Source organism: Polypterus senegalus, chromosome 1 (assembly GCF_016835505.1).
Source record: "Polypterus senegalus isolate Bchr_013 chromosome 1, ASM1683550v1, whole genome shotgun sequence".
NCBI classification, from domain to species: domain Eukaryota; kingdom Metazoa; phylum Chordata; class Cladistia; order Polypteriformes; family Polypteridae; genus Polypterus; species Polypterus senegalus.
Window position 1 is genome coordinate 270,691,756 of NC_053154.1, and position 23,126 is coordinate 270,714,881.

The 23,126-nt window shown below is 39.6% G+C and overlaps 1 protein-coding gene across 4 annotated transcripts in view; it reads left to right on the forward strand.

Annotated features, from left to right (window-relative positions):
* Positions 1-23,126, forward strand: part of arhgap22 (Rho GTPase activating protein 22) — a 260,856-nt gene that overhangs the window by 222,130 nt on the left and 15,600 nt on the right. For 3 of the 4 annotated variants that reach the window (XM_039774054.1, XM_039774063.1, XM_039774070.1), the window contains 3 exons: positions 15,649-15,856; positions 19,738-19,870; positions 20,387-20,460. In XM_039774054.1, coding sequence (XP_039629988.1) covers positions 15,649-15,856; positions 19,738-19,870; positions 20,387-20,460 — 415 coding nt within the window. Of the gene's footprint in view, positions 1-9,373; positions 9,712-15,648; positions 15,857-19,737; positions 19,871-20,386; positions 20,461-23,126 lie in introns of those variants that run through there. The other variant, XM_039774079.1, reaches the window with a different exon arrangement.

Sequence of the window (23,126 nt, forward strand, 5' to 3'; positions counted from 1 at the left end):
CTAATTTGATTAGATTTGATTTGATTTTGACTCAGGCATGAAACAGGGCATCCTGGGAAATGGTCCCAGCGCAGTCCCTGTCTGTGAGGAAGTCTGCATATTCTCCCGTGTCTGTGTGCATTTTCTTCTCAAATTGAAAAGACATAAAGGTTAGACTGATTAGTGTGTCCTAAAATGGATCCTGGAATGGTTTCTGCTCTGAACAAGGTGCTTTCAGATTAGGTTCAAGAAGTGTATTTGTAAAATAAATGGATAAATATAATTATTTTTTGCCTTAAACAGGTATAATAGTTTGATTCTGTGTGAGAATCGTTGGTTCAAATCCCAGCCACTGTGAGGTAGTGTGATGAGTGGTCCTTGGCGCAGTGCGACTTTTTAAATAAATAATCTGGTCACAGTAACATGCAGGCTCAAGTTCAGGTGTGGATGTGCGAGTGCGCTCCGCTCCGCTCCAGGGCTGGTTAGGGTGCCTGGCTGGGCCTGCATACATGTGAATGCGAACGTCAGTCAGGGGCATCATTATTGCCTTGGAGGGAGTGGCGCATTCACATCCATGCCCTATTAGTGAGGCCAGGTATAAGAGGGGTCTGCATGGGGCAAAGGAGGGAGAACAGGAAAAAAAGGTTTGAGAGAGAATGAGAGCAGACGTTACAGTAAGAAGAGAAGGGCAGGAGTGACTGAGAGAGAGCTGGTGTGGAAGTAAGGAAGCAGGCAGACGGGGATGGAGTGTGCGGCCGATGCTCACGAGGGGGCTGGAGGGTTGCTCCTGCTGAGCAGACCAGTAGCAGGAGCAATTGCAAATGCTCCGGAAGTCTCCCCTGCAAGGCCAGGGATGGCAGAGGAGTTAAAGGGAGCGGAGCTCAGCGGTGCTCCATGAAGCGTTATGGGTTGGGCAGCGGGGACATGAGCAGATCAGAAGGTCGTCTCTGCCTGTTCGTTGATGTCTCTCCGTGCTGCGAGATGCAAACAGAGTGAGCCGGGGAGATGTTGATTTTAAAAGGATACACCAGGGCACTTGCATTTTAAAATGCAGCTTACAGCTGAGAGGATTTTAAACTCATCTTTACAGATTAGTTAGTTATTGGATTTTTAATCTCCACTGGCACAAGGATTGATTTTATGGATTATTTATTTAAGACGATTTCATGCACTGCACATTCATTTGGACATTGGTTATTTCGATTGTTTAATTAAAGCACTTTGGCACCTTTTTTGCACCAACCCCTTGCTGCTGCATGTGTGTCCTCATTCACCCGGCTCAGCTTGGTTATGACTATCAACGATCTGGGTTCAAGAGGCTCCCAAAGGCAACAGGGAGTGTGGAGCTAATCTGGACCATCACAGGTAAACAGAGAGAGATATACAACAAATTTTAAAGGGTAAAATTGGCATTGAGTGGCACAGTGGACAATGCTGCTGCCTTCTCCAGTAGACTGGGTTCAAATCCTGGCAGAGATGTTTTCTTTGTGGAATCTGCATGATCTCCCTGCATCAATGTGTGTTTACCTCTCACATCTTTGGACATGATTTTTACGTTGGTTGCTAGCATTCAAGGTTTGTTCTTGCCTTGCACCTGGTAGTGACACAACAGGTTATAGACTTCATGACATTTCATTTAATTAAGCAAGTTCAGAAAATTGATGGTTATTTTAACTTTACAAATAATTTTATCTGCTGCTTAGAGGTGCAGTAATCGGTGTTGCTGCTTGATGGACCTTTTGTCCTGGATTCAGATTTTCTACCTGGTCTCTCTCTCTCTGTTCAATCTCAAGTGTTCTCCGATTTTCTTTGTAGAAGACAAAAGTCAAGTAGGCTAGAATAATGGGTCACTGTCATTCTAGTCAACCAGTGGTGGTCATTGCAAACTTTGGCCTTGCCTGAGAATGTGACTACAAGGCAGAAACTCACCATGGATAACACAATTCCTTTGGAAAAGCAACTTTTGATATTTTTAACTGTTTCTCAGATCAGTAGTTTTGTTGCTTCTAAAAAACATACACACAAGAATAAAAGGTGTCTCTAAATTAGCCAAGTGTGAGGGAGATATATGAAATGAACTGACATCCCGTTCAGGGTGTGTTCCTGCTTTACATCCGGTGCTACTGAGAGAAACTATGACCCCATAAATTCGTATAACTGGATTAAATATGTTTGAAAATGAATGGATGCAGAGACTGATACTGTATGTTTAAAAAATGGTTCAAATAATAATGAAGGGTACTTTATAATATCAAAATGTATTTATAGGAATGCTTTGTTTCTCAACCATCTTGACTCGTGCTTCTAACGTTCTAGTGTTCTAATATACGAGGGGGAGTCAAGCTAAAGTTAGAAAATGGGATTTATTAGAAAGTTGAACGAACCTTCACGAAACTGATAATGTCGTTTCTCAATGTAGTCTCCACCCTTTCTCCACCTGCCTAGAAATGCCTGGATTCCAGCAGAATAAATGGTTTTGTCTTGCCCTCACAACCACTTGTGCACCCGAGTTATTGTCAAACACTACAAGCCGAGGGGTACTACAGTCACTAGTGCAAGTTACTGTGACACGCTGGAGACCAACGTGAAGCCTGCTATTCGATCCAAGTGGTGGGGACTGCTGTCTCAAAGAGTCAATTTGCTGCAAAACAATGACACACACCCTTCTAAGAACACCAAGGCTTGTCTGGAGAAACTGAAATTTGAGGTATTGCCACATCCTCCTTATTTGCCAGATTTGGCACTGTGTGATTTCCACTTTTTTGGATGGCTAAAAAACATCTGGGTGCTTGTCGATTCAAGACAGATGATACAGTGAAGAAAAGCGATGGTGCACAAGCAGCTGCGAGGACAAGACAAAACCTTTTATTCTGCCAGAATCCAGGCACTTCCAGACAGGTGGCACAAGTACATTGAGAAGGGTGGAGACCACATTGAGAGATGGCATCATCAGTTTTGTTAAGGTTCATTCCATTTTTTAATAAATCCTGTTTTCTAACTTTCGCTTGACTCCCCCATGTATTTCTAAAATGTGGTCTTTGTCGGTTGTCAGACATGGACCTTGAGACAGCCTCTCCTCAATGGCAGTGCTTCTTTTTAAATAATTTTATTTTAATATGTGTTATCATAGGACCCTCATAACTCAAAGTATAATATGTCCCAGAACAATCCAGTAAAGAGAGAGAAAGAGAACAACCTGAGGCACACTACGGCCCGACACAGGACACACCGGACACAGAGGTGAAGACAGAGGCAGACACAGGCCTTGCTCAGCTGGGAGCAGGAGTGCCGAAGTAATCCCATAAGAAGAACGCACTCCTGTCAGTAGCGAGGCTACCAGTGCAGGCGTTATTCAGAATAGAGGACCTTCTCCTCAAAACCAATTCCGGGAGGAGAATATTCAGAGCACACACCTAAAGAAATATATTTAATGCAGTAATAAATGTAATTACTACATGAGTCGCCTTGACAATTAAGTAAGGAAAGTGCAGTGTTGGGAGGAGGGTTAAACTGATCTAGCTGAAAGACTCTTTGTCTTTAATATTTTTATCTAGATGGCACAGATAATCCTTGAATGTCTGCCAAGTTACTCTGCAGTCTGTTGGCCTGTAGTGAATCTGCAGGCCCACTGTAAGATCATATCCCTTCTGAATTGGCAGCATTGCTCTATCACCCTCTCCATTTCCCTGGACATCTGCCACGTCAGTGTGCCAACCATGCCTTGAATCTGAAATGTGATCACATGAGATCAAACAAGATAAATCTTCAGGATTATTTGATTCTTTATGTATTATTTTATTCAATTTAAGCTTTTTTTCCAGGTAGGCAGGGTGGCCAAGTGTGTTGAACAGGAGCATCCACTATGGCACGTTTAATCCTCAACCTTGACTTACTGCGTAACCCCGAACAAGACACTTAACATGTCTGTCTTTAAGATTTAAAAATATACAACCTTGTAAATGTGGGATAATATAAAGTGATTACTGTGGAAGGCACTATATTAAGCAAAGATTCATGATCACTTGTATAGCCTATCTTCCAGTTTTAACACCTGCTTTCTGCCAGTCAATAAACATGCAGATACAGTACGTCTACCTGGGCAATCTTTGACATTTTCTCATTTATTTTGCAAAGCTAATAATTCCATTATAGAGAAGGAAGTGGACCCTGAGCCAGGAGAGTCACAAGATATCAAGCAGCTTTGGAAGAGACATCATCCACCTACATATCAAACTCACATTAAATGCACATTAATGTTTACCTTGGCAGCTTTGTGTGTAAGTCGGTAATCATCCCTCAATGGGACACCATTCCACACCAGGGAACACTGATACATTCACACACACACACTCACACACACAGAGTAAATCACTCACTGGGCCAACTGAGTGACACCAATCAGCCTGATTGATGAATACATGAAGAAAACACAAGGACAAAACTCAATACAAACAGTGCCTGGAATGAGATTTAAACTGTGTTGTGCTGCCGCTACAACACAACGCTTTGATTACTTATTTGAAACATTTTAGTTTAGGTGCAGCAAAAATACTTCCATTACTCATTTACTGTTATGTAACAAGACCTTAACACACATTTCTTTGAGTCTTCCTCCATCCATCCATTATCCAACCCGCTATATCCTAACTACAGTGTCACTGGGGTCTGCTGCAGCCAATCCCAGCCAACACAGGGCACAAGGCAGGAAACAAACCCCGGGCAGGGTGCCAGCCCCCCTTACAAAGTATCAGTAAAGTGTTTCTTCATCTCTGCAATGTGGCCTACTAATAAAACTTCACTTTAGAGTGGTCTGAGGTGGCTTAACTGAGCTCCAGTTCTTATATTATTACATATTTAGCAACTTTTGAACAATTAATTTTGCCTTCATGTCAATATGCCACACTGGGCAGAGGTGAATGACCTGTATGCTGACGTTTCATAAGAACACAAGAGGCTTTTGTTAAGGTCTTATTACATAAGAGTAAACGAGTAATACTGTAGATGCATTTTTGCCCTACTTAAACTAAAATGTTATTGAAATCTTTCATAAATGTATTTTCTTCTTGTTTTTACATGAACTTGTTTGATAAATGTTAATGAATGGTTGTTATGTTTTTTGGAGTGGTTACTGGAGCTCTGGGGATCTGAGTTTAATTTCCAGCCTAGCTACTGTTCCTAATTCTACAGTTTCCTACCACATCTCAAATGTGTATTTTCCGTTAATTATGGTACTGTAGATTATATTGGCATGAGTGAATGTCAATATGTTAATGAGTCTACCCTCCAATGCCCAGCAGCCAGAAATGTGAAACTCCATCTTCTACTTCTTTCCACCATTTTATTTATTTGCTATCAATCTAAATAAAAAAAAAAAAAAGTATAACAAGGGCACCAAAATTCCAGGAGGTAGACAGGCTAACCAGCCTGCTCAAGACTGGGAGGTTTGTGAGACTTCCGTAGCCCAAGCATATGATCGGTACTCAGGAGGAGAACTTTGCACAAAGGTTGTATGAACGTTTGGAATCAGTGTGTTTGGAAAATCAATCACATACGTATTCACCCTATTTAATATGACACCCCTACATCATCACTGGTGCGGCCAATTGGTGTTAGAAGTTACATCATCAGTTCAATGGATGCCTGCTGTCTGGGGTTTCAATTGATTGAAGTATAAATTCACCTTACATGGAAGGGTCTTCTTTTAGGGAGTCAGTATGGTGAACAAACGTACACAATGAAAACAAAAGAACATTCCAAGCAACTCCATAAAAAGGTGATTGAAAAGCACAAGTTAAGTGATGGAGAAAAGAAAATATCTAAGTCACTGAATGTCCATTGGAGTGTAGCTTTATCAATCATTAAGATGTTAAAAGAGTATGCCACGACTGTAAATCTGCCTACACTGAGTGATTATGGAAAAAGAAGACCAGTGAGGGAAGCCAGTAAGAGACCTGGGAGATCTCTGAAGGACCAGATTGGAGAGACTGTGCATGCAAGAACTGTTGCATCACCAGTCACACCTTTATGGGAGATTGCCAATCGAGCTATTAGGCCATCTGAATAAATGGCATGTTTGATCACTGCATATTATCAAATACACACCAAATACTAAACATGTAATAGGCTCTGGTAAGTCCTCAAAATTTTCCACTCTCGCAACACATTTCAGGTGGTTCATCAATCCATTTCAATGAACAACAATACGAACATTTAATATTCATGGACTTTATAAAAATTTCTTTATTAGATTCACATAAATGCATCTATGCAGTCTTTGAGCCAAGGCAGATATCTTTAATGATGTGCATGTTGTGTAGAAGTTTCTCTGTTCATTTAGATATGTTTTGAGGTATGTGAATTTCTGGAGGTGTATATGTGTTTTTACGAACTCTGTTCACTTTAGGATTATTTTGTGTATATTTAGCAACCAAATGTCTGTTCACTTTTGGTTTTTGTGTATTTGTAGCCACTGCAGTTCTGTTTATTATTACATTTTTTGTGTATATTTAGCAATTACAACTCTGCTCCCAGGATATTTTATGCATATTAAGCCTCGGGTTTTTTCAAATTGATTTTGTCTGATATTTTGTCTATATCAAGTACGATGCTCACATTATTAGTGTAGTTTGTTTTAGATAATTAGGTGTCTTCAGATAAGCAAGTGAATGTACTTGATTGCAACGTTTAGGGTAACCAATTCTGAGTTTGTGTAGGATCAATACTAATAATAGGTTCTTAAACATCGAAATGTCCTCCACTTAAAGTTCCTATGAATCTCAGTCTTTTAAGTGGCCAACCGTTTACTGCAAATTTAGCAAACAATACACAGTTTCTGTAAACTTCAAATACATTTGCACAAATTTCTGATTCACAAGTGGCAGCATAGGTTGAGGGAATGTACATATCATTCATATATATTAAAAACATCATCGTACTTTGTGTTATATGAAAAAATATGACAATTTGATGCAGAATCTCCAATTCTAAAGTATCCGTATTGTATTCATACAATGATAGACAATAAAATAAGCAACTTCCATTTGCCTTTACTTGTATTATGTTGTTGTGGAATTGGTATGTTATCAACCAAAAGGGATTCCATTTTATGCAACTGTCCTCTCTCTTTCCACTTCACAGATTTGTCTACATGGCACATTTCATTGCCTCATCTTTTTCCTGTCTAAGCCACTTCACCTTCTTCACTCATTGGTCCAGCCTATTGGTCAGTGGGACCACTCCATAAGTTGGAGACCTTCATGTGTATACACTGGCATGCCTCAAACAGGTCACTGAGCGGCTGCTATTCTTTGTCTTCTGGCTTCAGTCAGCGTTGCATAGCATGTTAGCACTGAGTACTTGGTACGGTATTACTGTCAACAAATACGGACAAGTAATGAAACATGACTCGGCTAATTTTCTTTATTTTATAGTGTTGTTATTTATTTTTCTGTTTTGGGGGATGATTACCTCTAAATATTGATATAGTTCTTAGTGGATACCTACTGCTCTAGATGTACAATCCTGCCAAATTTCAGTATTTTAAATGTATTTTTATGTAGTGTTTTTGTCGATTAATGAGTGAATGAGTCAGTAAATAAATTAATCATTCAACCTTGTATTACATATTTATAGGTTCATTTAGACCACTTTGCAGAGATCTATCTTCAATTTGACATTAAGGAGTCTTTTTCTGTTGATCAGTGTCAAAAAGTCGCATTAAATCCATTGTGATTCGGTGTTGTTAAGAATAGAATGTGAACATTTCCAAGAGGGTGAATGCTTTTTATAGGCCCTGTACTCATATCCTGTAATACTTGTGGGCGAATCCTTTCAGAATTATTCATAAAATTACTCTTTATACTATGAGCGTCTAACAAAATGGCGATTTTGGATATAGTTGTCTTCATTCTGATAGAACTACTGCATTCTTGATAGCAACCACTGGAAAAACTGGAAAAAATCAAATTTGCACTTACATAAAACTTTTTTTAAAACCTGGCAGGATCTAATCAATAATATTTTAGAATAAGCATTTAAATTGAGGAAGCAGGCTCTCTCCCCTCTTTAACTGCATTTATCTCTATTCATTTATTAATTTATCTATTTACTTATTTTTACTAGCTTTAAGTTTTACTCTGCCTGCCTAGCTCTCAGGGGTCAGAGAGTACAGGAAAAATGAAACTGGAATAACAGTTTCCAGAAAATGTTTCTGCTTTTATAAAATTGAATAAAAAGGAACCCTACAGCTTTGTGTCTTCTTTCCTCCCTGCAATTATATTTTGCCATTTATTTGAAAATGGACAATGTAAGGACTGGATTTGGGCTACTCAAAATGGTTTTCATTTTTCATTACTACCATACGTGTTTTCATAATGTACAAGTTGTGATCATAAAGTGATCTCAATATCCTATCACTCTTTTTATAGCCAGACATTTTGTTTGGCATAATCATTTTTACTATAGTCTCCTCTTTCAGTTTCCCTCTGTCATGTCCTTCAGCCTCTTATCGTTTATTTTCAAACACCTGAAGGAGTACAAAAGCCTCCTTGAAGGTTGTCAGAAGGACTGCAGCAAATGCAGACACTTCTTTCACAACTTTAAATTGATAGCCGTTTGCCTAATTTTCTTTAATGGTTTTAACGATTTTTGCACACTTTAACTCTAGAGAAACCCTTGATCTAGTGCTGCAAATCAAACCTGTGTGAGTCACATTTTATACCTTAAGTTGAAAGAGAATTAAAAAAAAAAAAAAAGAAAGGAAGTATCCTGTTAGTAGCAAGACATTACCAGTTCGTATACTGCAAAGTGCCGGCAGGTAAGATCTTATCTTTGTTGAGAAACACGATGGAATTTCAGAGTTGTACTGTTTAAAGTTAATTTACCAGAAAATGATGCTATATTAAATGCCATTTGGAGGTCTTATTGATTAATTCAAACTTTGGCACTGAAATCTGTGCAGAAATAGCAGAAGAGTAGGCCACAGAGACGGCATGAACCTTCTGTGTCAGCATTATATGTCTCCTGATGGGTTATTTATAGTCAGACTATAAAATGCCAGCCACATCCAGGCAGGGCAGTCGGTTGCTGTGGACTAAATGAGCCTCAATAATACCTTCTCTCTCTCTCTCTTTTTTTCTCCCCTTTACATACAGATACATAAATCAAGCAGCAAAGCCGCGGCGGCACATTCTCTTTTATGCACAGAGGGCAATGCCCTCTCACTTCTTAGATAAGCATGCCCAGTGCAAGCAGATGCCTCTGACTTCTCCTAGGCATCGAGAATAGAACTGACATTCAATTAGAAGGGGAAACGCATTGCAGAGAGGAATGTCCTGATCTGCGCCGGTTACCCCTGGCTTTCTGCTGTTTATATTGGCTGTCTGACTGCATTGAAGATGAGCAGACAAGCCAACACTTGCCTTTGCCTCTTCCCTTTAGAGCAGACTACACAAGAGTTTTTATGAGTTGCTCAGATGGTTCTCTCTGTTTTCTGGAAGCTGTGATTAGCAGATTGACAATAATATTTCAAAAGCAGATGTGTCCTTTAACATTAACAAAGTGTCCACTGGCAGCACACAGGGTGATCTTGTGTACGGCTGCCAGAATTGGGAATGTACCTCATGCCAGAAGTTAGCGCTCTGCTGCTGTGCAGCTCTTGCACGCTGGCATACAATGACTTGTGTGTCATCTCCAGAGAGTGCAGCTCTCGACATTGCTGTGAAGCAAAGGAAGGTAGGACATTTTCATTTCTACGGCATCTTTATTTTTTTTTTACCTGTGACTGTGTCTTTCATCTACTGTTTGTTTATTTAGTGTAGTGGGGTTGGGTAGAGTTTTTTTTTTATTTTATTAATAATAGTATCTGCTTTCGCTAAAAATAGTCCAAATACATTTCTGCTGCTCTTTCATACATTAATCACTGGCCAAGAAATATAAAATCTATCCGTTTAGCTATTTTATGATCTGCTTGTTCTGTGTCACAGAGTAAGTTTAATAAACTTTGCTTTTGCAAGATGGCTGTAGAGTAAGAGATCGATAAACTCTTAACCAAATCCTTCCCAATTTAAGTAACTGCCAGTGTTCTGATAACAGCCACTTTTCATATTTACAGCACACAAATGCAACAAATTTGGTGCAATCCATCAATTTGGAATTGCCCTTCACTCCTGTTGTCCTGTTTTTATGTAATTCACACTCGAGCCTGTTGAATTTACAGGTGAGAACTTGTAAAGCTACAGTCTTGAAATGGAAGGGTTAACGGGACCTTGGATATGTTGCGATATGCATGGCATAATACAGATATTCAGATTTCCATCGTTAATACTGCTGATTATCAGTTCATTGCAAGAAAAATCCCTCATTTATTTATTTTTGACAACATAAAATGGTATACTGAAAAAATGCAACAGTGAAATAATAGCTGGGGTTTACTAATTTCCGCAGTTTGAACCAATCCATGACAACGCTCAGGCATTTTAGTGCAGATATTTCAGTAAGCAAAATGGAACAATGTGGTGTTTTATCATGTTATCAGATCATCTGTGTCTTGTACCTAACACGAAAGGTACCAGCTAATTAAGGCAGCTGACTAACATCCAAGAGCAGCTCCTTTAGGTTCTGAAGTATGATGGTTTGAAGTGCTGTGCTATTGCACGTAGGCCTATTATGCAAATAAGCAAAATGAATTTTCCCCCAGGGAAAAGGTGTTCCCTGTGCCAGTCTGATCAACAGATTTCCCCAGTTTCATTATGCATCTGAGTGCACCCACAGTGAACTGGCATTCTATTCATGTGTATCTCAATGACCCAGTGCAATGATGGGAACACTTCTTTTTTTTAGCTGCTCCCATTAGGGGTTGCCACAGCAGATCATCTTCTTCCATATCTTTCTGTCCTCTGCATCTTGTTCTGTTACACCCATCACCTGCATGTCCTCTCTCACCACATCCATAAACCTTTGCTTAGTCCTTCCTCTTTTTCTCTTGCCTGGCTGCTCTATCCTTAGCATCCTTCTCCCAATATACCCAGCATCCCTCCTCTGCACATGTTCAAACCAACGCAATCTCGCCTCTCTGACTTTGTCTCCCAACTGTCCAAATTGAGCTGATCCTCTAATGTACTCATTTCTAATCCTGTTCATCCTCATCACGTCCATTGCAAATCTTAGCATCTTTAACTCTGCTACCTCCAGCTCCGTCTCCTGCTTTCTGGTCAGTGCCACCGTCTCCAGCCCATATAGCATAGCTGGTCTCACTACCGTCCTGTAGACCCTTTCACACTTGCTGATACCCGTCTGTCACAATTCACTCCTGACACTCTTCTCCACCCATTCCACCCTGCCTGCACTCTTTTTCACGTCTCTTCCACAATCCCTGTTACTCTGTACTGTTGATCCCAAGTAGATAGATAGATAGATACTTTATTAATCCCAAGGGGAAATGCACATACTCCAGCAGCAGCATACTGATAAAGAACAACATTAATTAAATAAAAATGCAGTGCAAGTTAAAAAATGCAAGGTGGAGAGTGCGAGGCAGGTATAACAGACAATAAATTTAAATAATGTTAACATTTAACCCTAGTGGAATTGAAGAGTTACATAGTGTGGGGGAGGATTGATCTCCTCAGTATGTCACTGGAGATGATCATGTCCAGTGGATGCCGTGGATTCTCCATGATTGACAGGAGCCTGCTCACCGCCCGTTGCTCTGCCACAGATGTCAAACTGTCCAGCCCTGTGCCTACAATAGAGCCTGCCTTCCTCACCAGTTTGTCCAGGCGTGAGGCGTCTTTTCTTCTCCCCAGCACACCACTGCGTTGAAGAGGGCGCTTGCAACAACCGTCTGATAGAACATCTGCAGCATCTTATTTCAGATGTTGCAGGACGCCAACCTTCTAAGGGAGTATAGTCGGCTCTGTCCTTTCTTGCAGAGAGCATCAGTATTGGCAGTCTAGTCCAATTTATCATCCAGCTGCACTCCCAGGTATTTATAGGTCTGTACCCTCTGCACACAGTCACCTCTGATGATCACGGGGTCCATGAGGGGCCTGGGCCTCCTAAAATCCACCACCAGCTCCTTGGTTTTTTCTGGTGTTCAAGTGTAGGTGGTTTGAGTCACACCATTTAACAAAGTCCTTGATTAGGTTCCTATACTTCTCCTCCTGCCCACTCCTGATGCAGACCACGATAGCAGTCTAATCAGCAAACTTTTGCACGTGGCAGGACTCCGAGTTGTATTGGAGGTCCGATGTATATAGGCTGAACAGGACCAGAGAAAGTACAGTCCACTGCGGTGCTCCTGTGTTGCGGACCACAATGTCAGACCTGCAGTTCCTGAGACGCACATACTGAGGTCTGTCTGTAAGATAGTCCACGATCTATGCCACCAGGTATGAATCTACTCCCATCTCTGTCAGCTTGTCCCTAAGGAGCAGAGGTTGGATGGTGTTGAAGGCGCTAGAGAAGTCCAGAAACATAATTCTTACTGCACCACTGCCTCTGTCCAAGTGGGAGAGGGATCGATGTAGCATGTAGATGATGGCATCCTCCTCTCCCACCTTCTCCTGGTAAGCAAACTGTAGTGGGCTGAGGGCATGGCAGACATGTGGCTTCAGGTGGTGAAGCAGCAGCCGCTCCGTGGTCTTCATCGCATGTGACATCAGGGCGAAAGGCCTGAAGTCATTCAGCTCACCAGGATGTGATACCTTTGGGACTGGGGTGATGACAGATGTTTTCCAAAGCCTCGGGACTCTCCCCTGTTCCAGGCTCAGGTTGAATATGTGCTGTAGAGGACTCCTCAGCTCCAACGCACAGGCCTTCAACAGTCATGGCGATACTCCTTCTGGACCTACTGCTTTGCTGGCACGAAGTCTCCTCATCTCTCTGCTTACCTGGGCTGCTGTAATTGTGGGTGGGAGGAACTCTCTCCTATGCTGGTATCAGCAGAAGGATGGGTGGAGGATGCAGTACTCTGAGGTGAGAGTGAGAGTGGGTTAGGGTGGTCAAACCTACTAAAAAAGTTGTTCATCAGGTTTGCTTTCTCCCTGTCTCTCTCGATGGAGGCACCCCGCATCGTGCTGCAGCCAGTGATGATGTTCAGTGACTATTTAAACTCAGTGATGCAAAGACAGGAACACTGTATGTAAAAAACGTGCCATTAAATGTAAAATCAAGGTCCTGACTCTCTGTGGTCATAAAAGATCCCTGAACAACCTTCATAAATAGTAGGGTGTATCCCAAAGTCCTGGCAACATTCCCCACCACGGCCTAGTCATACTGGCACAGAAATAGCTGCCATCGTATTATCCAGGCAGATGCTGTATGTTAGGGGTGGTTGAAGTGGCTCGCCACTCGCTATGTAAAAGCATTTTCAGTAGTGAGAAAAGTGCTATATAAATGTAAATAATTATTATTACTACTCAAAGTTGGTTCCTGGTCAGCAAGATGATTACACCAAATTTGTTTCAAAAGAGACACTACAGAACACTAATGGTCTGATAGAACCTCAACCTGGTGATTCAAAGTGTAGAGCTGCCACCTCACCCTGCTTCTATCTTGTGTGCCTTTAGTGAGAGGGTTGCATGCTTTCTCTATGTATATATGGATCTACAGTACTCAAGCAAATTTAGTTTTCCTAAAATACAAAGATATGCTGTTAAGCTGACTGGCATCTCTAAATTTGCATAGTGTAAGTTAGTGTGGATGAATACCTGAGAGATTAAGCCCAATAAAAAAAACCACCAGGTTATAGTTTCAGACTTAAGAAAATGGTTCATAAAGAAAAGTCCTTATGAAAGTCTAAAGTCCACTATTTATGTTTCTTCTTCCATTTTACAGGCAAAATTGTTTGTTATAAGGAACATAGCGCAGTTTAATTTTCCAGACAAATTCTGGAGCTCATGAGCTGGAGGTTATCCTGGCATCATCAACCCTGTACGGCATACCCCATAAAATTGTAGCATTGTAGCTATATTAGAAATGAAACGTCCATACTGTTTATACAATTACAAATGTATTATTGCTGTAGCACATCAGTCATAAAATTAAAGAAATCTTCTGCTTTGCTACTTTTTACTGCACTGCTTATATAACTGGGCACTTGTGATTAAGAACACATGGCTCATATTAAGCTTTATGATAAGATTTGCTATAACTAGAAAAATCTGCATTATTTCCCATGACATTATTCCTCAACTCGGGGGACATAGATCTAGATACTAATAATGTGCCAAACTATAACCAAGAAGAGCTGAAGTGTCTCTTGCTTATGTGCATATCAAATGTGTTGATTCCACAGATCAAGGAATTTGCTTTTGCATTTTAAATATATTTAATATACTAGAGGGCTTTGCTCCCTGCTCACTACGCTTGCCAGCCCCCGGGCCAGCGCTACGCATTAGCCTCTTTGCGGATCTGCCGCTCGCATATGGGGATGTGCCTGTACAATTTAAACAGATTTTATTTTCATTTGAAGTGACATATAAGTGACCGTGATTGAAATTAATTTCTTTCTCTCTATTAAATAAAATAACTTTTTCGAATGTTTGGCTCTGAGATTTGTTCATTGACTTTACAAAAGCTATTCTAACTGGAAATTGTTAATGTTTTAATACGAATGGCATATCAAGAACTCCTTTGTTGTCTAATGTTATCTGCGGAAGATGTACTGCATTACCTTTCTTGGATACATCCCTCTTTCTACAGTAATTCATGCACTGTAAGACCGGACGGTGTTAATGGTTGTAGATATTTTTTGTGATATTGTAAATTGTTGTTTTCATGTTCCACCAACCAACTGTTTCAGCATAGTCTATTGATGCACATTTAACCATTTTGTTATGTTACCGATCAACATTTTTGGTGTAAATTCGTTTGACTTCTTCGTTTCTAAGTGCTAGGTATGCCTGTGTACTCATTTTTGTCTGTTGATAACTCTTCGTGATGAAATTCTTCAATAAGATTGTGACATAATACGTTTTCTTTAATTGGGAACTTAAAGTGAGGAAAATGTTAAAATCTATAAGAGTTGAGAGCGCAGGAAGTGTGTCTTACAAAAGCATTCACAAGACTGAGTGGTGAGAGGACTGTGGTCTTGTTTGAAAATTGTTGATAGGAGGACGTGACTTGAAAAAATTTCATGGCAATATTCTCGTCTCGTGGGACTTGAAAAAATCTCTTCCAAAAAGTCTTCTCTCCTAAAAAGTCTTGTTGCGTCGAAAGATTTTTTTATATAATAGAGAGATATTAAATATGTTTTAGGCACTACATTGAGATATTTTTCCTTGAACTGTGCAAATCTGTGTTTACTGCGTACTGGATAGCTAAAATATAGCACCACCCTTCACTCCTCTACAACACTTTGAATTTATCCATTTTTATTTTTAAACATAGGCCTTTTCATAAAGCACTGAACAAACCATCGGTAAAATGCCATCACTATACAGTAACTGCACAGGTTGTCCTCACTGAATTACATTCACCATGTTAAGGAACTCTTCGGTGATATTAAAAAACACAGCTTCCTTTTCGGTGACATTGTTATGTTTGGAAAACTGAATGTGAAAATGCAAGTCATGCAACATAAAAATAAAAATCATTTAATTCAAATTTTGCCAGCAATCAATAATGTGAACAAGTTTGATGCAAGTTTTCCCTGTTTTCCACTCGTAGGAATATTTGGTCAGCGCCTGGAGGATACCGTACAATTTGAGAAGAAGTTTGGACAGAGGCTGGCACCTTTGTTAGTGGAGCAATGCGTCGACTTCATACGAGAGCGAGGACTCGATGAGGAAGGTCTTTTCCGAATGCCCGGCCAGGCCAATCTTGTGAAAGAGCTGCAAGATGCCTTTGACTGTGGAGACAAGCCACTCTTTGACAGGTGAGACCCACTTGTGTTAGCAGAAATATTTATTATTGTGACTTCTTTAAGCACTATTTTCTATTTTTAAGAAACTACTTTCTGCTTTTATTCTTTGTTACTTTTGAAATGTGTGTTTATGCCAGCAAGGTTTTGAATTTTGTAGTTATTACCATAGTACCATAGCTGTAAATACACACAAGAGCTTTGAGCCTTTACTTAGTGATGCATCTTCTAGAAGAATAAATTCAATTGCATTGAACTTGAGCCGGGCTCATTCCTAGCAATCATGCTCTGAGGTGGTCATTTTTGTAAGAAGACACACTGCTGCTCAGTCCTGTTACCTTGTATATCATGTGTCCATCTACCTATCCATTCATTACCAAACTTACTAATCCACTTCAGGGTCAAAAGTGAAAGAAAATGCAGTATCCTAGCAGCATCTCACACAAAACAGGAGTCGGCTACACCGACTCTCCTTTACAGCCGATTTAGATTAATCAGTATATGTAATTATGCAGATCTTTGGACTGTGAAATCTCTTGACCAAAACTTACACAGCCCATCTAAGGTGACATATTTTGGACTTGGGCTGTGCAAGTTAGCATTCATCATTATTGTACTCAGAGCCAAATTCTTAAGTTTGCATGACAATACAAAATAGTTTGTGTGAGAAATACATACTGTATCATGAGTAGAAATCACTGGTTGGAGTGTGAGGCATGTGACTTATTCATTCTAAAATGTATGTGTTAATTGGCAGCTGTAAATGTTTCTGATACTGAACTTTGATGGACTAGCATCTTCTCCAAAGAGGGGTCCTGTCTTAATCCCATTGCTACCGAGGCAGATAGTCATTTATTCCCTAAAAAGCAGGTTCAGTAAATAGAAGAATGGATCATACAATTCAGGTGGTTATGAATAATATTGTTATAGAACAAATCACAAGTTCATAAATAATTTAAGTCCGGCTTGTTAATCATGACAGGTGCATAAAAACTTGTCCTAGGGTACATTTAATTGGATTATGTGAATTTCCCCTTGGGATTAATAAAGTATCTATCTATCTATCTATCTATCTATCTATCTATCTATCTATCTATCTATCTATCTATCATTTAAGAAATTCAGATGTCAAATCAAAGGAGAGGCTTTGAGAAGTGTTAAGCTTGTTTGTTTAGCTAATGGCTAAGTTGTCCCAATATCTCATCCAGATTCATCTTAAAGGACGTCAAGGTTTCTTTTTCAACTTCATGTCTCAGTAGTTTGTTGCAAATGCCCACAGCTCTTGGTATAAAGAAGTGCTTCCTGGACTCAGCCTTCACTGCATTTTTCCTTAATTTCCACTGGAGTCCCCAAAGTATATGAGTCACCATTTAGTCAAAAGTATGAGGCTGGACCTACTTTATCAATGCCTTTGAGAATTTTGAAGAATCTTGACACAGTCTTCTCTGTTCAAGAGGTTTAATTCCTTGAGCCTGGCAGAGTAAGACATGTCCTTAAGTCCTAAGATACAATTCTGCACAACCTTAAGTGCTGCTATATCTTTCTTCTAGCAAGGTAACCAGAACTGCTCACAATACTCCAGATGTGATCTTAGTAGTGCCATTATATTGTCTGAGCATACCATACCTCAATTTATAAACTGCTAAAACAATTACAGTAACACTTTGAAAACACATCACATATCAATGGGGAAAAATCCTGTTGAATATCTATACTGATATGGACTGGGTAATGTGTTAGGAACGAAAGGATGCCACATTCAGAGGGCTGAATTCCAAAACACCCCGAAAAGTCAAAGTGAAAAAATGAAACAGCAGACTAGTCCATTTTGCTGAAATTTCATTGCAGCAACTTAAAATCGTACTCAGTAGTTTCTATGGCCCCCACATGCTTGTATGCATGCCTGACAACATCGGGGCATACTCCTAATGAGATGACGGATGGTGTCCTGGGGGATCTAAACCCAGATCTGGACCAGGCTATCACTGAACTCCTGGACAGTCTGAGGTGTTCTATTGGATTTAGGTCAGGTGAGTGTGGGGGCCAGTCAATGGTATCAATTCCTTCATCCTGCAGGAACTGCCTGCATACTCTTGCCACATGAGGCCGGGCATTATCGCACATCAGGAGGAACCCAGGACCCACTGCACGAGCATAGAGTCTGACAATGGGTCCAAGGATTTCATCCCGATACCTAAAGGCAGTCAAGATGCCGTTGTTTAGCCTGTAGAGGTCTACACGTCCCTCCTGGATATGCCTCCCCAGACCATCACTGACCCACCACCAAACCGGTCATGCTGAACAATGTTACAGGCAGCATAACGTTCTCCATAGCTTCTCCAGGCGCTTTCACGTCTGTTACATGTGCTCAGGGTGAACCAGCTCTCATCTGTGAAAAGCACAGGGCGCCAGTGGTGGATCAGCCAATTCTGGTATTCTATGGCAAATGCCAATCGAGCTCCACGGTGCTGGGCAGTGAGCACAGGGCCCTCTAAAAGACATCGGGCCCAAAGGCCAACTTCATGAAGTTTGCTTCTGATTGTTTGGTCAGAGACATTCACACCAGTGTTCTGCTGGAGGTCATTTTGTAGGGCTCTGGCAGTGCTCATCCTCTTCCTCCTTACCCAAAAGAGTAGATACCCATCCTGCTGATGGGTTAAGGACCTTCTACAGCTCTGTCCAGCTCTCCTAGAGTAACTGCCTGTCTCCTGGAATCTCCTCCATGTCCTTGAGACTGTGCTGGGAGACACAGCAAACCTTCTGGCAATGATACCATGTGCCATCCTGGAGAAGTTGGACTACCTGTGCAACCTCTGTGGGGTCCAGGTATTGCGTCATGCTACAAGTAGTGACACTGACTGTACAGCTCCCCAACCCTGACACAGACAAACGCAGAGCTTAGTCTTATCACACAGCAGGCCTTTATTTAAGTGGGGAAACACTTTTCTTTTGCTGAAAACACTGCACAGTGCAAGCACCAAATAACATTGCCACTTCTTTTCTCTCTCTGTCTCTGCATCCACTCCCCCTCCAGCAAGGTTTGTCCACCTCCTCCTCATTCTGGCTGTTTGACTGGAGTGAGGTGGCTCCAGTTTTTCCTTGACTTTCTTCCAGCAGTACTTTTGGGTTTGGTGGAAGTGGTGCCACAAAGGCTTAGCCATACCTGTAGCACCCCCTGGCAGTGCCCATGGAACCCAACAGGGCGCCTCCAAACTCAACTCCCGGCATGCTCTGCTGGGATCCTTAATGCTGTTTATGCCATAAACATGCTCTCTCCCTTGGTCCTTCCATCTGGCCATTCATCACATGGGCTATTTAACATTCTGTTATTACAGATTAAACTGAGGAAGATCTATTACATAAGATAAAAATTGCACTATTATCTAAGTAAATATGTGAAACTTCTATTCTGGTCTATTCAAATTTCCTTTTGCCCACATTTATTACTTTTGTATTCTCTACATTAAACTTTTTTTCCAAGTGTTCACACAGTCCTGAAGATTGCTCACATCTTTTTTAAAAATATTTTTTGGTACCTACTTCTATCCTTCCAAGTTTAGTTTCATCTGCACATTTTACATGTTAACTAACTTCACTGGAATCTGTGTCATTCACTTCTGAGATCTTCTTTTTTACAAAAAACAAAATCAATTCCCTGTGTAGGAGCATATCAAAGATTTTTAAAAAATAAATAAATGTCATAAATTAATAAATGTCATATGCTTTGCATTTTCAATTATTCCAGTTGCCTATTCACAAAAAATCTAAAAGGTTTTTTTGGCAGAATCTTTCCTCTATTAATCACACAAATTGTGTTGCTGCTGTCTCTTAGCTCTGTGTGATGCATTTGAGTCGGTTGTCTGCAAAGTAGATAACCTTCATTTATCCTCTTTCAGTAACACTGACGTTCACACAGTTGCGTCTCTTCTGAAGTTATATCTTCGAGAGCTGCCAGAGCCCGTTATCCCCTTTGCCAAGTATGAAGAGTTTCTCTCCTGTGCGCAGCTGCTAGCCAAGGATGAAGAGGAGGTGAGTGTGGTTCAGATTACTACCAACAGACATGTGACAAGCGGTTGGCAGAGGGGCTGTAAATATGTGATTAATGTATATTTGTGCCAGAATAGCCCTTTACAGAATCATTTGGCTTGGTTAAATTTATTAGGCAGGACATTGGGTTTTACCTTTGTGATTCGTTTCCAGCACTGTATATTATATTCTGATCAATTGATTAAAAAATATAAATGAAATTAAGCCAGGTGTATAGCAGGAAGTGAAGTACAACAATGGAAGGGGCATGTGTATATTATGATTTTTTTTTTTTTTTAAAAGAAAACTTTAAAGACACCTTGGAAGTAATGTATCAGTTTAGTACAGACACTGGATTCAGGACATTTACCTAAAGTGAAATAGGGAATTACTGTTCATTGTAATGGAAAGCTTGGATAAAACTGAATTATGTTATCATTTCTAAATCAAATCTGGGTGAACTAGTGAATCGTGGAGGATTACAGCATATTTGAGATATGAGCTATACTTTTCTTGCAGGGAATTCGGGAGTTGATAAAGCAAGTGAAAAATCTTCCTCAGGCTAATTACAACCTTCTTAAGTATATTTGCAAGTAAGTTAACAGATCTTATGTTTCTCTTGGCTCGTCCTGACAATTAAGATCACCCCCTGATAAGTAGCTGCATGATTTCTATGTCAAACATTTAATAAAAATAACAAAATCCCTGGAAAAGTGGTACCAAAAATACTTTTATATCTGATTAGAAGTAACTGTCCCATTAAAGGAATACTCCACCCAAAAGTGATATTGTTTTACATTTTATTTACCCTGTGCAGTTTGTTGCGGTAACTGAGAAAAAATGTAACCTCATGTTTTCATTCAGAATAAAAAAAAAAAAAGTTTATGATACAAGAACATTCAAAACGTTTCCACACTTTTTTCTTAACTCTACGTATTAATAGCAGTAGAGTGTTGTACCGTGTTAGTCATAGACTGATACAGGAGAAAGTAGGGCGAAATGACATCTTTTATTGGCTAACTAAATAGATTACAAATGCAAGCTTTCGAGGGAGCTGATGAAGGGGCTTTAGCTCCCTCGAAAGCTTGCATTTGTAATCTATTTAGTTAGCCAATAAAAGATGTCATTTCACCCTTCTTTCTCCTGTATCAATTTATTAAGAATTTCAAAAATAAATTACATCACTTTTCTGCATAGTCACCTTCATTTTCAATTTTCCCAGCATTGAATCAACTTTTTAATGCCCAATTACTACTCCTCCCACCTTCACCGTTTCCAACGAAAATATAAAAGTACGGAAACTTTTTGAACGTCTCTCGTATAATAGAACTGAATGGTGAGTGTATCCAGCAGGGGGAGAATACTCCTTGGGATTGTGCTTTTTAGTGAATGGAACAGACCTGAGCCCTAAATACATCCCTTTAGTAACCATGGTGGTAACAATCAGATGAGAGAAATATGGCACTATATATATATATATATATATATATATATATATATATATATATATATATACAGTATATATATATATATATATATAAGTAACTTGCTTTAATATGTGGCTTCCACTCCAAGATTGCCATGTAGCATATTCATTGATACTGTACATACACATGCCAAAGAGAAGCCAATGAAACAGTACAGATATCATCATCTTCTTCAGAGGGGAATGGTGCCCAGGTTTCGGCAGAGTGTAAGGTGGCATTGGGATGGCTTCTGGATTCTCAGTGGCTCTTTTCCAATATAAATATAAATACTCACACATTTTGCATAATTAGTGAACTTTTTATAAAACTTACCAAGTGTGGGTAACTGCCGTCTGAGCTGTGCTTCTCTCAGACAAACATACCACCTGGTACGTTGCCACCTATTAAAACAAAATAAAAAAAAAACTGACTAGCACTGTCAGTGTTGTTTTAACATATCGTCAATAAGGTGTAGGCTATTATTTTAGAGATTTACAGTGATAGCAATACTTACACTAACTACATAATTTATTTAAATCAATGAAGCTTAAAAGACTATTATTTTAAAAGCTAAGATTACTGATTATTTTACAAAATAAGTTGACTTACAGGGAGAACAGCTACTCCTGGTCCTTACAGTGTTCCATCCAATATTGCCATTTCCTACGTTTTTTAGTCATCGATTACATAAGAATATAAGAAATTAGACAAACGCGAGGACTCCATTCAGTCAATCAGGCTTGTTTGTTTAGTTAATAGTTAAGCCGTCCTGATAGCTCATCCTGATGCTTCATTAAGGTTGTCAAGGTTTCTGCTTCCATTAGTATTCATTTTAATAGACACACAAACATAAATAAGCATTAATTCTTAGCCTCACTTCTGTAACACTTGCATTACTTTAGCATATTTAGTGATTTAACTTTGCAAGATGGGAAAGATGGGAGAGAGGGCAGAGCATTTTAGATACCATAATAATAAATATAATAAAACATACCACCTGCTCAAATCATTCGTGTCTTCTGCAAACTGTGGCCTTGGCCATATATATTAATCGAAAAACAGAGCACATCAGCATTTTTTTAAACAGCCTGTGTGTTTCTCTGTTGTTTCACCCTGCTTGTTTCAGCTGCTTTGTGTGATTTCAGCTTTATGGCCTTAAACTGCACAGATCACAGTGGCACACTTCAAACCTCTGGCTACAGTGAGCAGTGCTGTAAAATGAAAATGACATGTAAAATGTCCATTGGGAAGAAAAAAACTCATGTCACTCGTGTCGCATAATCCACATGTCAGATATCCAGGTCTGAATATCTGCCTCTCCTATTCATTCATTGGTCAAGAGGCCTGTCTTCAAATTAAAAGTACAGTATTATGGGAATACATTTTTCTGTTTATGATTAATATTTAACAATACTTGATCAAAATATGCATATGTTTTGCACATTTTAAGCATACAACTGGATAACTGATATGTGGATATTCAGAAATGATTATTGTGATTTTTTTTTTCCCTTGGATGTTTTTCACAATGTTTGCCGTTGTAAAGAATTCTTCACCACTGAGTTCTATTATATCATAAACTTTTTTTCTCTCCACTCTGCATGAAAATATGAGATTACATATTTTTTATTTGCCATCACTACAAACTACATAAGGTAAGTAACATATAAAAAATATCATTTTTGGGTGGAGTATTCATTTAATAACAGAGATGGCCTACTCCTGAAAGAACGTGCATGAGACCTAGCATGAAAAGAATGTTCTTATATTTAAAGAAACATCTGTGTTTCATA